General features: G+C 35.3%; 1 protein-coding gene across 1 annotated transcript in view; it reads right to left on the minus strand.

Moving 5' to 3' along the window:
* cacna1db (calcium channel, voltage-dependent, L type, alpha 1D subunit, b) overlaps positions 1-17,857 on the minus strand; it is a 127,965-nt gene that overhangs the window by 27,203 nt on the left and 82,905 nt on the right. Inside the window, exons 21-32 of the mRNA XM_062999201.1 lie at positions 15,569-15,628; positions 9,434-9,540; positions 8,371-8,458; positions 7,409-7,516; positions 7,235-7,287; positions 6,425-6,571; positions 6,138-6,339; positions 4,891-5,049; positions 3,979-4,089; positions 1,984-2,061; positions 1,100-1,102; positions 102-188 (exon numbers count right to left, since the gene is read on the minus strand). Of these exons, the coding sequence (XP_062855271.1) occupies positions 102-188; positions 1,100-1,102; positions 1,984-2,061; positions 3,979-4,089; positions 4,891-5,049; positions 6,138-6,339; positions 6,425-6,571; positions 7,235-7,287; positions 7,409-7,516; positions 8,371-8,458; positions 9,434-9,540; positions 15,569-15,628 (1,203 nt within the window). The remainder of the gene's footprint in view (positions 1-101; positions 189-1,099; positions 1,103-1,983; positions 2,062-3,978; positions 4,090-4,890; positions 5,050-6,137; positions 6,340-6,424; positions 6,572-7,234; positions 7,288-7,408; positions 7,517-8,370; positions 8,459-9,433; positions 9,541-15,568; positions 15,629-17,857) is intronic.

The following is a 17,857-nucleotide window of genomic DNA, read 5'->3' on the forward strand; positions in this document are numbered from 1 at the left end:
TGCATGTGTGCATGCCATATAACCAGGTCATTCAAATGTGTTAACTGCGAGAGCCTTAGGGTGAGGGATTCAGCAAAGCATACAAGTGCATCACTACTTACATTGATTTCTGTGATTGCAATGTCAACGACGCTACCAACAACAATTAAGGCATCAAACGTGTTCCATGCATCGGCAAAATAGTGCTGCTCACACACACCAAATGAGAGATGGAAGACAGAAAAAGAGAGGTAGAAAAGAGGAGAGGAGAAGAGACACAAAGAAGAGACACAGTTATGATGATGCTATCGTAGAAGTGTTGAAAAGGGAGCACTGTGTATACACCTATTGCAAAATACTGCAGGGTAATATTAATAAAGTAGAAATGAAGTGTAGTGTCATGTTTCTTGAAGAATGCATGTGCATATGTTAAGAATGTATTGTACTACACTACATGACCAAACATACTCATTATTTAGACAAGCATTGGCAGTAGATGGGGGGCAGGTATTTGCTGGTCAAGAAAACAGAGCTGTCAAAATATCCAAATATCAGTCTGGCAACAATATGTTTCCCCACAATCTTACATTTAAAATCTACAGTATGTTCTCAGTGTTTGTTTAATTGCTGTTATACTTTACTAGTATTTGGTTTTTGGGAGAAGTTAGAAAGTAGTTTATCATTTCTTTGATATGTGGTGGCAGCAGTAAAGTATTTGTGTTTCTAGCACCATTATGTGACATTTACATTGTCATTTTCGGCATTTAGCAGACGCTTTTATCCGAAGCGACTTACAGTTGTGACAGTATACAATCTAAGCAATTGAGGGTTAAGAGCCTTGCTCAAGGGCCCAACAGTGGCAACCTTGCAGTGGTGGGGCTTGAACCATCAACCAGTACCTTAACCACTAGGCTACAGCTGCCTTGTGAAATTGTGGGTCAGGGTAACTGGCTTAAATTTCATTAGGCAGTATAATATAAGAAAAATAAGAAGCTTAGCTCACATAAAATTATTAAGGCAAATGCTACCTACACATATTTTGTTTTTATAATACCTAAATTGCAGAAACATAGGTACTGACTTTCAGTATGGCACCAAAATGCCACCTTTCCAACAAGACAGTCTGTCAAGTTTTTGCCCTGTTACAACTGCCCTGTTAAACAGCAAGCTATTGGGAACTGTGAAATACCTCACAAAAACTCACAATCCACCTGGTCAAACAAGCAGGACCAGTATGTGCTGTACCCAGTCAACCTGTCTGCCATTAGCTGAATTTTTTATGACTAAGTAAATACTTGCTACTAATTTACATCGAGATTATCATGATTTGTTCCCAAGCATTAGAGGATGTGGTGCAAAAACACCACCAATGGATGTTATTGGATGTGAAATGCCTTCTCTGAAGTAATTACAAATCATGTGACAGTCCAATCTATTGGACAAATTGGGCTTTAGGTAGAGAAGAGTGCTAGTTGTCTGAATACAAAAGGATCGTTTGTAAAGATTAATGATGGAGAAATAATGGTTTAGAGATTAACTGGAATACTACTGGAGGAACTCATTATCCAGTTTTAGTGCCCAGCCATATTACATGTGCTTATGATTAACTAAAAGTAAATGCTTGCAATCATGTTCTTAAAAAAAGAGCCTTATATAGCATTATTCATATTCAAAACTTTGGTCATGTAGTGTATATAGTTTAACACATATTAATCTAGCAGTATATAAAAAAAATTTTTATCTGTTTTACTCTGTTTTAATTCTTTTGACCACAGTACCCCCTGGCAGAGCATGACAACCATAGATACAGATTTAATTTTTTCAACTTTACAGAGCCTAGCACCTGGATCTATGGAGTCCACTCTGGTGGTCAGACTCAGTGTACACAGAATTTTTCCAGAGGTGAGCCATGTGACCTACATAGAGTGGGTGAAGGAGGGAGAAAGGAGACTGGGATCACAGGATGAGAGGAGCGAGGGACAGAAAAGTCGTACTTATATCTACCTGACTCAGAATGATGTCTACTATGCTGCCAATCACCACCAGGGCATCAAACATATTCCAGGCATCACCAAAATAACCCTAGATAAAGTGGGTTAACATCCGTCCATATAGGGGGGAGTGGTCGGAAGAAAAGCCAGGAGAATAAGTACAGGAATAGGGAGGGGGTAACATAATAGACCATAGGACAAAATAAGGAACATGTAAGGGAACCTTTGGATCTTAAAAAAACATTCTGAATTCTTTCAGTAAAAAAGCTAAATACACTGATCAGCCATAACATTAAAACCACCTCCTTGTTTCTACAAGCACTGTCCATTTTATCAGCTCCACTTACCATATACAAGCACTTTGTAGTTCTACAATTACTTACTGTAGTCCATCTGTTTCTCTACATACCTTTTCAGCCTGCTTTCACCTGCGTTCTTTAATGGTCAGGACCCCCACAGGACCACTACAGAGTAAGTATTATTTGAGTGGTGGATCATTCTCAGCCCTGCAGTGACACTGACATGGTGGTGGTGTGTTAGTGTGTGTTGTGCTGGTATGAGTGGATCAGACACAGCAGCGCTGCTGGAGTTTTTTAATCCGTGTTCACTCACTGTCCACTCTATTAGACACTCCTACCTGGTTGGTCCTCCTTGTAGATGTAAAGTCAGAGACGATCGCTCATCTATTGCTGCTGTTTGAGTCATCTTCTAGACCTTCATCAGTGGTCACAGGACGCTGCCCACAGGGCGGGGTGTTTAAAAACTCTATCAGCACTGCTGTGTCTTATCCACTCATACCAGCACAACACACACTAACACACCACCACCATGTCAGTGTCACTGCAGGGCTGAGAATGATCTACCACCCAAATAATACCTACTCTGTAGTGGTCCTGTGAGAGTCCTGACCATTGAATAACAGAATGAAAGGGGGCTAACAAAGTATGCAGAGAAACAGATGGACTACAGTCAGTAATTGTAGAACTATAAAGTGCCTCTATATGGTAAGTGGAGCTGAAAAAATGGACAGTGAGTGTACAAACAAGGAGGTGGTTTTAATGTTATGGCTGATCAGTGTATACAATTAAAAAAAAAATTATTTTAGTTTTGATTTACAAAAAAAAAACTAAAGACTCAAAATTCAAAGCTGTCATTGCTAGAGGCACTGTTAGATACAATTCAAAAAACTATGTATAAAACTTGCGCATAAGCCTAAAGACAAAATTTAGTACAAAAAGATGCCTCTTGCTCTAATAAAAATGCAAAAGCATGTTGTTCATGCAAAAATACCATACAGCTAGCAGAGTTTTGTTAGTACACAGGATAATTGAGTGTACAAAAACTAAGTTAGTTCATACATATTTATTACAATTTATCTGCTCTACATTCTAAAAGGCCTAGAAGCAAATTCTTTTGTGCACTATATGGAACAAGTATTAGGACAACCCATTTAATAGCTAAATGAAAGTGTTTCAGCCACAGCAGTTGCATTAACATTTGTAATAAATCAATTACATAAAGGAAATTATCTGCTTTTAACTATGCAGCAACAGTTTAAGGAAGGTTCTTTCCTGTTCCAGCATTACTGTGCATTACAGTTCTTCAAATACATGAAGTTTAGATTAAAGAAACTCGAGTGGCCTGCACAGAGCCCTGACCTCAGCCCCAGTGAACAATTTGGAATGAACTGGAACATCAATTGAGGCTTTCTTTACCAACATCTTTTGACTATATAGGCACAAATTCCCAGACATCTCCCTTCTCAGAAGAGTGGCTGTTATTATAGCTAAAAATCGGTCACAATCATCATGGGATGTCCAGCAAGCTTTTGGTCAGGTGTCCAAATACTGTTGGCCATATAATATATGTGTAACAGGATTACACAGTCACTCTGGAATAGTCTCACACTGTCATTTTGTTTGCAGACTTAGTACCTAGTACCTACCTTTATTGTAGATGCTATCTAAAAAAATGAGACATTTCTTAGATGGAAATGAAGTTTTCATACCCTGGGTTTGAAGGCGATGAGTTTGAAAATCATTTCCACAGTAAAGACTCCTGTAAACATCATGTTGAGAACATCCATGGCATAGTTAAAAAGATGAGACTGCCCATGATGCTGTATGGAGATGAAGAATAAGGGTGTTAATTTAAATCACTACAAACCCAGCAATAAAAAAGGGACAGTATAAAAAAAGCCAGTAATAATTTGCAAATCATTTTACCTTAATTTAATTAAAAACAAGTACAAAGTACAAAGACTTTCAACTTCACTATTAACTTTATTATTTTCTTATAACAAAGCTATTCTACATTTTATGGCTGCAGGACATTTGGGACAGAGGCATTTTACCACTGTTACACTAACTTGTTCAACAACTTTCTGTATTTGTTTGGAAACTAAGAACACTAAATGCTGTAGTTATAAAACTACACACTTTTTAATGCACAACTAATTGTGAATTAATGACGGATGGGACTGCAGGAGCAGTCCATTTTAAATGAGCTTGAGCCCAGAGAAGTTGAGAAGTAAAACATTAATATATATATTATATATATATATAGCAGTTTTTGCACTCTTTGCATTTTAATAAACAAATAATGAACCAAATTACTTAATTGGTAAATGAAAGGGATGCAAAAGCTTTTATTATTAGCTGGGATTCACCAGCAATAGCTGCCAAAATGCAGTCTCTTAGGCCACAAACATGCATAATGTATAGTAATTACTGTCCTATAGTATAAAATGATCTCTAACATATTCTGTCAACCTTTTATTTATTACAACCTATAGTGACATAAATAAAACTGACATATTGGTTATTGGTACTGGGTAGGAAATAATTTAAAAATGAGGTGATGTACTTAAAGATAATCCTTCAGTTTTATATTGGAAATCATTTCATTTCACGTTTCTCACCTGTACAGCCAGACAAAGTGTGTTGAAGATGATGAGAATAAACATGACATATTCAAATCCAGTGGAGTTCACCACATACCAAAATTTATACTGGTAGTGGTTCTTCGGGATGTATCTCCGCAAAGGACGAGCTTTTAAAGCATACTCTACACACTGACGCTGTTAAAAGAAAAAGAGTGCAACAATTAATTCCTTAGATCTGAGGTATTCAAGATGTGGTACAAGAACCACTTGTGGTATGTAAAGCAACCCTAGATGACCTTGTAAAATGCTTTTTTTTCTGCATTTAAGTAAAAGAAATGATTTATATATGTGTAAAATACATAATTTGTGAACATGAGTTTTTTATGTTTAAATTTCTATCTAATAAGGGTGTTCAGTGTTAAAGTTCTTACTGCACACAGTGGAGTGAAAAAACTGTGTGAAGTCGATTGAGGGTAAGACAGTCAGGTTTGATTTATCATATACAGGTACACAGGTACATCTTGAATCTTATTATAATCAAGCAGTCACATTAGTTTTTACAGGAACACTATGCCATGATATATGGAAAGTACATAAGAGCTAAGAATAACGTGTAAAATGTGTTATAAATCCATGTCTTAAAACACATTTTTTAAATGTACAAAACAGCAGTGAATCCATTCAGGAGTGGATGCTTGGATCATATTTTCTTAAGTGCTAAGCAACAACTTAACCAGAACGAGAAATAATCTGCAGATTTCTATTGCATTAGCAAAGGTTAGTGGTTTTGTAATAGGTACCTAAGCAAAACTCCATGAATCTAGTGGTACATCAACAAAAACAATGGCTGGACCTATTTATTGTAACCTCGTCACTGCCTACACAATTACTGATCCTCTACCATACTCACCAATTGCCAGCAGTCTTACATAAGACATGTAAAATGTTAACAGTATTTTTTTTTTTGTTCATAGTACAGGTAATGTGTTCCTTGTGAATATTATGAATATTTGAGCTATTGTTCTAGAAAAATAAGTGTTTAGAATTGTAGCCTGGTCCTGAATTACACCTTTGTGAAATTCATGACTGACTTATAGATGCATTTATTCAATTATTTAATTAATTATTGAGTAATGTTAAATGTTAAATAACTTAGAAAACTACTGATTGTGTTTCTAATACCAATAATGCTACTATGATTCTAAGCACTAAGCACAAAAACAAACAAAATTCAATTAAGTTCAAAGTAACTCAAAAGAGTCCAAACTGAAAACATTTTAGACCTGATTTTTATCCAGTTCACAGTTCTTGTACTCTTTTTCTCCCTGCTCCTGAAAAGTGACGATGACAAAACCCACAAAGATGTTCATCATAAAGAAAGCAATGATGATGATGTAGATGATGAAGAAGATGGAGATCTCCACACGGTAGTTGTAGATGGGTCCCATGTTCTCACGGTTTGAATCTATGGCCTTGTACAAGAGTCTTAAGGGAAAACAGATACATGTTAAAAAAAAAAAAATGCATAAGACCTGTTTTGACAAAAGGTAAACATTTTAATTGCTCTTACGCTGGCCAGCCCTCAAAGGTGGACACAGTAAAGAGAGCCATCATAGCCATAAGGACATTGTCAAAGTTGAAGTCACTGTTGTACCAAATCCTCTCTCGAATCTGTGGCAAGGCATTATCCCCAATATTATACAAAATGTATGTTCCCCTAAAGAGAAAACAGCAAAAGTGAGTTTACACAAATACATTACACAAAGCTTGGTTTATGGCCTCAACTTGATGAAAAATCTGTTTTGTCTAATTTAATCATGTAGCGGTTAATTTATAACCAGCACAGCAGCAGTACTTTGTATATGTTTTAAAGTATTATAATCTTCAAAAAGATTACATTCACATCATTATTTCAGTACTTGAATACTTCACTGCTTAGTTTGGTTATTCTTAAAATTTTCCAAAGTCTTTTAATGAGTTCTTCTAAAAAGCAAATGAAGTCAATACACAAAACATAAGCATTGTTTCCCTTCCTTAGTTAATAAATAAAATAAGCTTCTGATGAGTAGATTAAATCCACATCCTCATGTCTAATCATATGCTTTAATGAAAAGGTAAAATTTGAAGAAATGTAACTGTTTGTACACAAAACAGTCAAACACAAAAGAATTCTGACATTTTTATTTTAAGATTTGACTTAATTCCCGAAATGTTATGCTGTTTAAATGACTGGTAATTAAGCATTGTATTACATTTGGAAAACAGTTGCCTATTAACACTGCCCATTTTTCACTACTGATCAAACCTTTTGTTCTAATAATCAATACATTTTGCTTGTCAACCACCTTTTAAGCTACATAACACAAGCTTTAATACTTACTTGCATTCTTCTGGACTTGCCTTGGCCTCATCTGTGCAGCAATAAAACTTTCCCTAGATTATACAAAAACATAAATAAATAAATATAATATAAGCATTTTATTTAAATATGATTCAATTTCATAATCATACTGAAAATGTGTCATAGTATATTTTTGAGGGGGGGAATGAATACCTTGAAGAGCTGCACTCCAATGCAGGCAAACATAAACTGCAGGAGAGTGGTGACGATCATGATGTTGCCAATTGTTCTGATGGCCACAAACACACACTGAACCACATGCTAGAAAAAATCAAATAAAGTCAAAAGCTCAGAAGAAAGCTCAGTACATCAGAAAATTATTAAACAGTATGTATTTACCATAAATCATGCTAAAAAAGGAAACCATTGTTGAAAAGTAAATAAATTTTTTATTATTAGATTACTTTAAAATTTCGACCATAGTGTTACATTGTAATTATTGTTGTTGCTTCTTAGTTAAATAAGATTATTACTTTTCTACACCTGCTATTAAAAAATTCCTTATTAACATAAAGTATCTTGAATGCATTATATTTAGTCAAAGAGTTTAATACATGGTCAGCCTGAAACATTTCTGTTTTTACCTTGGTTTAATATATTCAGAAGATAACTATGAGTACTAAAAGTTCACTAAATAGTTGTCATTTACTATTGAAACTATTGTCTGCACTATTCCATGTATGTAAGCCTCAAAATGTGCATGACTGGTTACTCTCCATAAGGGAAACATAGATGCTACCACCTAAATGCCACCGCCATAAACAGCTATTGCATTGTTAGAGCAAGGTGAATATTTTTATGGCTGTGTGGTCTTGGTGCCCATGAGATGCTTCTTGACAGAGAGGAAACCCTTTTTTCAAAGCTCTTTCTCTTTCTAATACAAAGTACTAATACTAATACAAAGTAAGGACATTGTAGCCTAGTGGTTAAGGTACTGGACTAGTAATCAGAAGGTCACTGGTTCAAGCACCATCACTGCCAGGTTACTTCTGTTGAGCCCTTGAGCAAGGCCCTTAACCCTCAATTGCTCAGACTGTATACTGTCACAGTAATGTAAGTCGCTTTGGATAAAGGCGTCTGCTAAATGCTGAAAATGTAAATGTAAGCAGTCTTACCTTCAGTCCTTTGGCTCTGTTGATGGCTCTCAGAGGCCGGAGCACTCTTAGTACTCGTAAAATTTTCACCACAGAAATGGCTGAAGACCTGTGGGTGCATAGAACATTACTTAAACTCCTTTGTAACAGGTATTTCAAAATGTACATCCACTGCCAACCAATCCATATTTTGTAATGATTGTAATAAAATACTTTGACATCTATAAGCAACTTAATTAAGAAAACATATGTATGGATATTTAAAAAGACATCTTATGGTGCATTCAACACAGATTGGTTAGGGCAGTAATAACTCAGTGCTTAAGGTACTGGACTAGTAATCAGAAGGTTGCCGGTTAAAGCCCCACCGCCGCCAAGTTGCCACTGTTGGGCCCCTGAGCAAGGCCCTTAACCCTCAATTGCTCAAAACTGTGTTCAGTCATAATTGTAAGTCGCTTTGGATAAAGGCGTCTGCTAAATGCCGAAAATGTAAATGTCATAGTTAAGGTAAGCTAAAACTACAAATTAATAAAATAGTAAACTAAACTGTATCACAATAATTTACAGAAATTGAAAAGTAAATATAAACTATGAATGTAGTATTATAAAGCTGAAACAAGTTAGCAAAAAGATAAGTGCCTGTTTCAAGGATGTTACAGTGTACGGTGTATTTCTGCAGTATCACACAAAAATGAGCTCTACTTTACTGCATCTAGAAATAAAATTATTAAAACAAAAAGTTAAATACACTGAGGAAAAACCATATTAAATCATCTAAAAATAAAAAATTTAAGAAATAAACAAATCCCTGTTTTATATTAAATAAAAAACTAATAAAAAAATGCAACTGTCAATAAAAAATTGAATCTAATTGTTTTGGTTTTAGGGTGTAATATTTTGTTCCATTGTAGTTTCTGTTGTTCCCTTCCACTTTTCTAAAGCATGAACAATGTGGACTAAAGTGGCCCAGAGTATGAGTAGGTAAGTAAGTCTTGTGAGTAGGTATTGCCCTGTAATGGACTGGCCCAACCCACCAGAATGTATGCTGAACATGTGTGTAGTTTCTGTGCACTCTGATACGTACTGTATGCCAAATGAAACCAAAGACACTCCAACAACCAGCAGATCCAGCAAGTTAAAGTAGTTTCTACAGAATGCTCCTTTGTGCAGGAATGCTCCATAAGCTGTCATCTAAAAACATCAAAGAACAGTTGTTATGGATAACAGTTAGCCCATTGTACACATATAAAGGAGCGCCCTGAGCTCTGACCAGAAACTGATGCCATCAGTAGAGCAGCAATGCTACTGCATCCTTATGCAACATAGTTCATATATATATATAACACACATTTCCTTTATCAGTTCTATCATAAAGTGTATACTGGTTTATATTTAAAGTTTAGATTTTAACAGGTAATGTAAGGTGCAAGTTCAAAAGTTCATTCTAAGTTGTACAGTGCCTTGAAAAATAAAAAAAAGCTCCAACCATTTTAACAATTTAACTAGCAACTTAAATGTTTGAATCAGATATTCAATTACTTACTAAAGACCATACAAATCTATCTACTTAAAATGTATTATGTGGATGTACACTGCACTATGTGAACAACTTCAGTGGCCTTCACAAAGCCCTGGCCTAGGCCCTATTAAACACATTCATTGGAACATTGTGAGCCAAGCATTGAGCTCCAACATCAGTTTCTGACCTCACAAGTGTTTTTTTCTGAATTAGCAAAGACTCCCACAGAAAACTGCTCAATATTATTGTCCATGGTTCTGAAATGACATTTTCAACAATTGCACAGTCAGGCGACTTTCTTTGTCTGCCAGTCATAACAAACTGCTACCACCACTATATATTACAGTAAGAAAGTGTTACCTGTCTGATGATTCTTGTTAGATTTACACTTTACATGGTTCTTAGTATTAAAAGAGTTAAGTTCTTGTCAAGTTAAGTGCAGATCATTAACAAACAAAGAGAGTTAGCAAGGTAACTTGTTCATATGTTTTAATCTGGTTCTACTATTAAAGTAGATATCAATTCTTAAAAGACATTGGGCTTTTTAAAATTTGACTCAAACATTGTTTTTTAAATTAACTATAAAATTTTACTACATACAAGAAATACATAGTTTAGGACAGCAAAATAGTTTAGGAGGCTAAACACTTTTTCAGTGCACTGTAATATATAGTGTTAGAAATAAAAATACTAAACAAATGTATCTTCTAGAAAATAAAAATACCAAATACTTTCATACAATTCCCTACAATCTTCCCTACAATGCACTGTTTTAGATTTAACAAATGTCAATATCTTTGACCTCCACCAGACAAAACCCAATTACTATTATATAACAAAGCAATGTCTTTAAATCTTATAATGAAAACTATCAGGTAAACAATTATTTAAATAATTTAAATCACTGGTATAAAAATACATTAAAAACATTAGATAGATATGTTAGATATGAAAAACAAGGTAGATAACACTTTTCTCAATGTAAAATATGGTGGCGGTAGTATTAAATTATAGTGATGCTTTTTAAGCAGCACAGACTATGGTCAGAATCAATTGGAGGACAATAGAAAGAAAATGCAGAGAGATCAGCTGTGAAAACCATCTGACCACAGTAATGTATTAACATTAAGAAAATGCATGTATTTGTAAACTAAATCCTAATTTTAATCTCAAATTTAAACTGTTGTTTAAACTCCACACTAACCTATAGAAAAACTAGAAAGAATTTGGAATTAGAGGAATGGTTAAGATGGTATAAGATAGGATAATGGGATAAGATGTTGTGTAATAATTAATCAAATATTAAACACAACAAATGAATAGGTGTAAATTGTTTTAAGCATTCAGGAAAAAAAAACATTGCCTAAAAAATTGTTTAGATACTGTTAAATATGTGGCGTTTGGCTTCAGTTTTTAGTGTTGATGTGTTGCAATGCAGACAGTTGCAGATGAAGTGATCCGTGCATGAAAAAACTGGTTAGAGTGCAGATGCTTATGGGTTTGAAGGTCATGCATCATCTGTGTAGGTAATCTGTAGTTAATTTAATACTTAACAAAACATTCCACACTGTCTAGACATAAAGCTAAATTTTGTGATGTAAGGCTCAATGCTTACAAAGAATACAATTTACCCATTTACATGTACAGAATCCTTAAACAATTTTGGAATCTTTTTTTGGATTAGAAAATGGACAAAAATATGAGGGTTCTTCAATAAGTTTCTGCACTATTTTAAACTCTACGTATTTATTAAGAATAAAAAAACATCACTTTTCTACAGTCACCTTCCGATGCATTTTTTCCCAGTGTCGTACTAACTTTTTAATGCCAAAGAATGTTTTTGATGTGGTTGAGAACGTAGCAACTGATACATCACTGCTTTTACATCATCATCACATTAAAATTCTATTTCCCTTAAAGCTTCTTTGAGTGTCCAAAAAGGTGAAAATCAGATGGAGCTAAATCCGGACTATAAGCTCTCTCTCAGTCTCTCAAACACAACCAATTACTACTCCTCCCGCCCTCACCGTTTCCAATGAAAATATAAAAGTGCAGAAACTTTTTGAAGATCCCTCATATGTAACTGCCAATAGTATTAGAAATTGGTAGTAACACATTTTATTTTACATTTAATGACACATTGCATTTAATATCGTTACATAACTTTAACTTCTGAGTTCCTTAAATTAAACCTGTAAATGATTTTATAACTCACATTTAATTAAAAAAATATATTCCCTTTTTCTGTTATTTATTTAAATAACTGTTATAATTCAAACCTAACTTTGACCGTCACAGTAAGATCTGAAATTAATGAAACAGACAAATGTGTAGAGGAAACCTGCAATTTATGTGGTTATAATGAAAGACTGTATTCCTTTCAGAAGTTACACATAATAGGTAATCAATATGTTTCTATATTTGTGCTCCGAAGATTTAAAGCTAAGAACAGCTAACTGGAAAAACCAGTTGCAGTAGGTTTCAGTTGTGTCTATGCAAACACTTACTGCTAACATTAGCATATCACTAAGCTAGCATGTAGAGAGTGGAATGTATTTTAATGCTGTTATCAATTAGATCAAACTACTGTATAATAAAGCAAAAGAAAAAGACCTTAGGTTAAAATCTGTTAGTTAACATTAGAGCTTTTGTGCAGTACATGGCATGAACACAGATAAAACCAAGACCTGAGTCTAAGGTTCAAGTCTAAGAAGTGCTACCAGCACTGTTTTACTCCTGCTGTATGGTTAAGGCAACAATAAGTCTGGCAGAGGAATACAATGCTTAAGAATGGTTGTTTGTACTTGGTAAAGCTCTGCTACTTGCCAGTCTAAAGAAGCATCCGGCAGTGTAACACAAAGGGTCACGCCTCGCTATAGAGGTCAAAAGATCAAAAGAATCAAAAGTAAAAACATCCACAGCCTGTAACTAGTAGGACTTACAGCAGGAATGGGGTTCTAACTGGCGCATCCGTGGCAGTTTCACACATGTGGGAGGATGCGTGTGCTATTCTGCTGCCCTCTCTGACCAACAAGGGTGTTGTGCAACCGGCAAATGTCACCAGAGTGCATACTGTAACTGTTATATGACACCCTTTTTACATAATGTATAGCTTATGCGACTCTATATATAAATGACCCACACTATTTCTGTACTCATAACACTGCTATGAAACAGTAATTTTTACCTTCTACAACTTTGTGTAAACCAAAACTTTATGTGCCAACTAATTAGCTGAAAGGCACTATTTCTATGTAATATCTAAGTTACTATACACCGATCAGCCATAACATTAAAACCACCTCCTTGTTTCTACACACACTGTCCATTTTATCTGCTCCACTTACCATATAGAAGCACTTTGTGCTGCAGTTTTTTTGCTGTAGTTCTACAATTACTGACTGCAGTCCATCTGTTTCTCTGCATGCTTTGTTAGCCCCCTTTCATGCTGTTTTTCAATGATCAGGACCCCCACAGGACCACCACAGAGCACGTATTATTTAGGTGGTGGATCGTTCCTAGCACTGCAGTTACACTGACATGGTGGTGGTGTGCTGGTAAGAGTGGATCAGACACAGCAACGCTGCTGGAGTTTTTAAACACCACACTGTCACTGCTGGACTGAGAATAGTCCACCTGACCAAAAATATATCCAGCCAAGAGCGCAGCGTCCTGTGCCCACTGATGAAGGTCTAGAAGATGACCAACTCAAACAGCAGCAATAGATGAGCGATCGTCTCTGACTTTACATCTACAAGGTGGACCAACTAGGTAGAAGTGTCTAATAGAGTGGACAGTGAGTGGACACGGTATTTAAAAACTCCAGCAGTGCTGCTGTGTCTGATCCACTCATACCAGCACAACACACACTAACACACCACCACCATGTCATTGTAACTGCAGTGCTGAGAAAGATCCAACACCTAAATAATACCTGCTCTGTGGTGGTCCTGATCATTAAAGAACAGGGTGAAAGCAGGCTAAAAATGAATGTAGAGAAACAGATGGACTACAGTCAGTAATTGTAGAACTACAAAGTGCTTCTATATGGTAAGTGGAGCTGATAAAATGGACAGTGAGTGTAGAAACAAGGAGGTGGTTTTAATATTATGGCTGATCGGTATATATATATAAATACAGGGGTTGGACAATGAAACTGAAACACCTGGTTTTAGACCACAATAATTTATTAGTATGGTGTAGGGCCTCCTTTTGCGGCCAATACAGCGTCAATTCGTCTTGGAAATGGCATATACAAGTCCTGCACAGTGGTCAGAGGGATTTTAAGCCATTCTTCTTGCAGGATAGTGGCCAGGTCACTACGTGATGCTGGTGGAGGAAAACGTTTCCTGACTCGCTTCTCCAAAACACCCCAAAGTGGCTCAATAATATTTAGATCTGGTGACTGTGCAGGCCATGGGAGATGTTCAACTTCACTTTCATGTTCATTAAACCAATCTTTCACCAGTCTTGCTGTGTGTATTGGTGCATTGTCATCCTGATACACAGCACCGCCTTCAGGTTCTGTTCTTAATTGGCCAGCAAACTCGCCTGACCTTAACCCCATAGAAAATCTATGGGGTATTGTGAAGAGGAAGATGCGATACGCCAGACTCAACAATTCAGAAGAGCTGAAGGTCACTATCAGAGCAATCTGGGCTCTCATAACACCTGAGCAGTGCCACAGACTGATGGACTTCATGCCACGCTGCATTGCTGCAGTAATCCAGGCAAAAAGAAGCCCCAACTAAGTATTGAGTGCTGTACATGCTCATACTTTTCATGTTCATACTTTTCAGTTGGCCAACATTTCTAAAAATCCTTTTTTTGTATTGGTCTTAAGTAATATTCTAATTTTCTGAGATACTGAATTTGGGGTTTTCATAGTTGTCAGTTATAATCATCAACATTAAAAGAAATAAACATTTGAAATATATCAGTCTGTGTGTAATGAATGAATATAATATACAAGTTCCACTTTTTGAATGGAATTACTTAAATAAATCAACTTTTTCATGATATTCTAATTTTATGACCAGCACCAGTATATATATATAGTTACACAAATGAATTATCTAGGTGAAGGTAATGTAATACAAATGTTCAAAACAGATAAAATGTATAAATGGTACCTAATTTTAAAACATCTAAAACAATGAAATATCCACCTACAAGTTTACATTCATAATGATCCAGCATTGTTTACTATTTGCATTTTTTTTGTTATTTAGACCCAATGTAAGTACCTCTCAATTAAAATGTTACTAATTACTTTTTACTATTTACTACTTTTTTCAATGCTGTCTTATTGTACACAGCAATTTAGTTGCTTTAAACAATACTCTAATCTCTGTACTTTTTACTGAGAAAATTTAAAAGCAAAAAATGTAAGAACAATAAAGACAATACAGCATCGTACATGTTAACCTGTACCTACAGTGCTGGTGGGTTGAGTTCGAAAACGGAAACAAACACGTAACAATGCAATGGATTCTGTGAAACGAGCTGACACAAACGGATGATGCCACAAGGCTGATCATGCCATGCTATAGAAACAGATTTACCTTCATTATGATCTCAAATGTAAATATACTAGTGAAGACATAATCAGCATAGGCTAGGACCTGTGGATGCAAGATGGTCATAGCATTAACAACATGGAGCTAGTACACTACGTCAAGACATGGAGAAAGCATTTACCTTCAGCAGGATCTCTACTGTAAAGATAGCTGTGAAGGCATAGTCAAAATAACCAAGAATCTGTAAAAGGGCAACATCACATTTTAGCACTTACACACTATAGTAAATCAATTTATTGTTTGATATACAACTAAACTTACTATAGGTGTCACATTTAATCACATAATACTGAATGTGTGTATGTTTATATATATATATATATATATATATATATATATATATATATATATATATATATATATATATATATACTATATATATATACAGTATATACACCATACCATTATGACCACCTCCTTGTTTCTACACTTACTGTCCATTTTATCAGCTCTACTTACCATATAGAAGCACTTTGTAGTTCTACAATTACTGATTGTAGTCCATCTGTTTCTCTGCATGTTTTGCTCTGTTTCTCTGTCCTTTCATGCTGTTCTTCGATGGTCAGGACTCTCCCAGCACCACTACAGAGCAGTGTTAATTTTGACAGCAAATTTTGATTTAGTTTTAGTCATAGTCTTTTGACTAAAATGTAATTTAGTTTTAGTCATAATTTAGTCATCTGAATTGTCATCTGAACTAGTTTTAGTCGACTAATTATCATAAGAATATAGTCGACTAAATCTACAGTCGATTCAGTCGACTAAAATATAAAGGGTGTAAAATGTAAATGCTTTTTCATCAGTTCCCTTGAATTATTTAAGTCATTATATACACTTACACAAAATGAAACATTTTTAACCAGTTATGGAATATTATTAATGTTTGAATGTGCAATACACACAAAAACAGATTTAACTTATTTCAAACATCTTTATTTACCTGACCTTGCTTATTAAGCATAACAATAACAAAATATTAATGACCAGTAGGCCTGCTCTACCTGAAAAGCATATGCATTGTTCATAACAAATTGCATTTTGTTTATAAAACTGGGTACTGTAAAAGCAGCAGTGCCATTATGTTGCCATTATTTTACTACATTTCGTTGCCTTGTACCTGTACTGTGCAATGACAATAAAGTTGAATCTATCTAATCTATTATACTGCCAGCAGTGCCAGATGCTGTTTCAGATTTGTTGTGTTTTTACACGAGATCGTCGCTCTACATGGAGATTAGTACTGATTGGATGGCTACCCGGCTTGTCCCGCCTCTCCACATACGCTAAAGTAGTTATGATTGGATCTCTTCTTAACTTGTCCCTATCTTCCACAAAACTAAATCAGTTCTGATTGGATGTCTTCCCTGCCAAACATTTTCGTCTCGTTTTTATTCGTTGACGAAAGTGTCAATTCATTTCGTCATAGTTTTTAATCCTTTTCTGTAGTTTTTATTTAGTTATCGTCTCGTTTTTGTCATGAAAAAAAGGTTAGTTGACGAAAACTATGACGAAAATTATTCGTCAACGAAATTAACTACATAGTAGGTATTATTTGGGTGGTGGATCATTCTCAGCACTGCAGTGACACTCACCAGCAGCGCTGCTGTGTCTGATCCACTCATACCAGCACAACACACACACCACCACCATGTCAGTGTCACTGCAGTGAAGAATGATCTGAGAATGATCCACCACCTAAATAATACCTGCTCTGTGGTGGTCCTGTGGGGGTCCTGTCCATTGAAGAACAGGGTGAAAGCAGGCTAAAAAAAAGTATGCAGAGAAATAGATGGACTACAGTCAGTAATTGTAGAACTACAGTGCTCCTACATGGTAAGTGGAGCTGATAAAATGGACAGTAAGTGTAGAAACAAGGAGGTGGTTTTAATGTTATGGCTGATCAGTATATATTAAGATTGAGATATGATATAAAATAATAATAATTTCCTACCTTTATATCATAACTCAATCTTAATTCGATGTGCATAGTCATGACATGACTAACTATACAGATGGGGTGTCAGACCCTGTACCTTAAGGGCAAGAGTTTACGTCATTTAACGCACCTGATTCAACATATTAGGTAATTAGCAAAGCTTTTATATGGACTGATTTTGGTCTAAGAACAAAACTCTGTAGGACTACTCTGCTTTGTAACACCCATAATGTAAGTAAATGAAAACTTACATTTTTATTTTGGCATTTTTATGCCTGTTTTTATATAGCCTTTTGTGGTAATGCAGCTTAACAAACATACAATGAGAAAAGATTGGGGTCTTAAAGGTGCAGGAGGCAAAACTAGTTTTAAATGTTCCCAGGATTTTTAGTCAAAGGGGAAACAAAACTGTAATTTAAAAAGGAAATCCTAGGAAAAACGGTCATGCTTTTTGTAAGGAAGTTGTAGCTTGGG

The sequence above is a fragment of the Trichomycterus rosablanca genome, chromosome 7 (assembly GCF_030014385.1).
Source record: "Trichomycterus rosablanca isolate fTriRos1 chromosome 7, fTriRos1.hap1, whole genome shotgun sequence".
NCBI classification, from domain to species: Eukaryota; Metazoa; Chordata; class Actinopteri; order Siluriformes; family Trichomycteridae; genus Trichomycterus; species Trichomycterus rosablanca.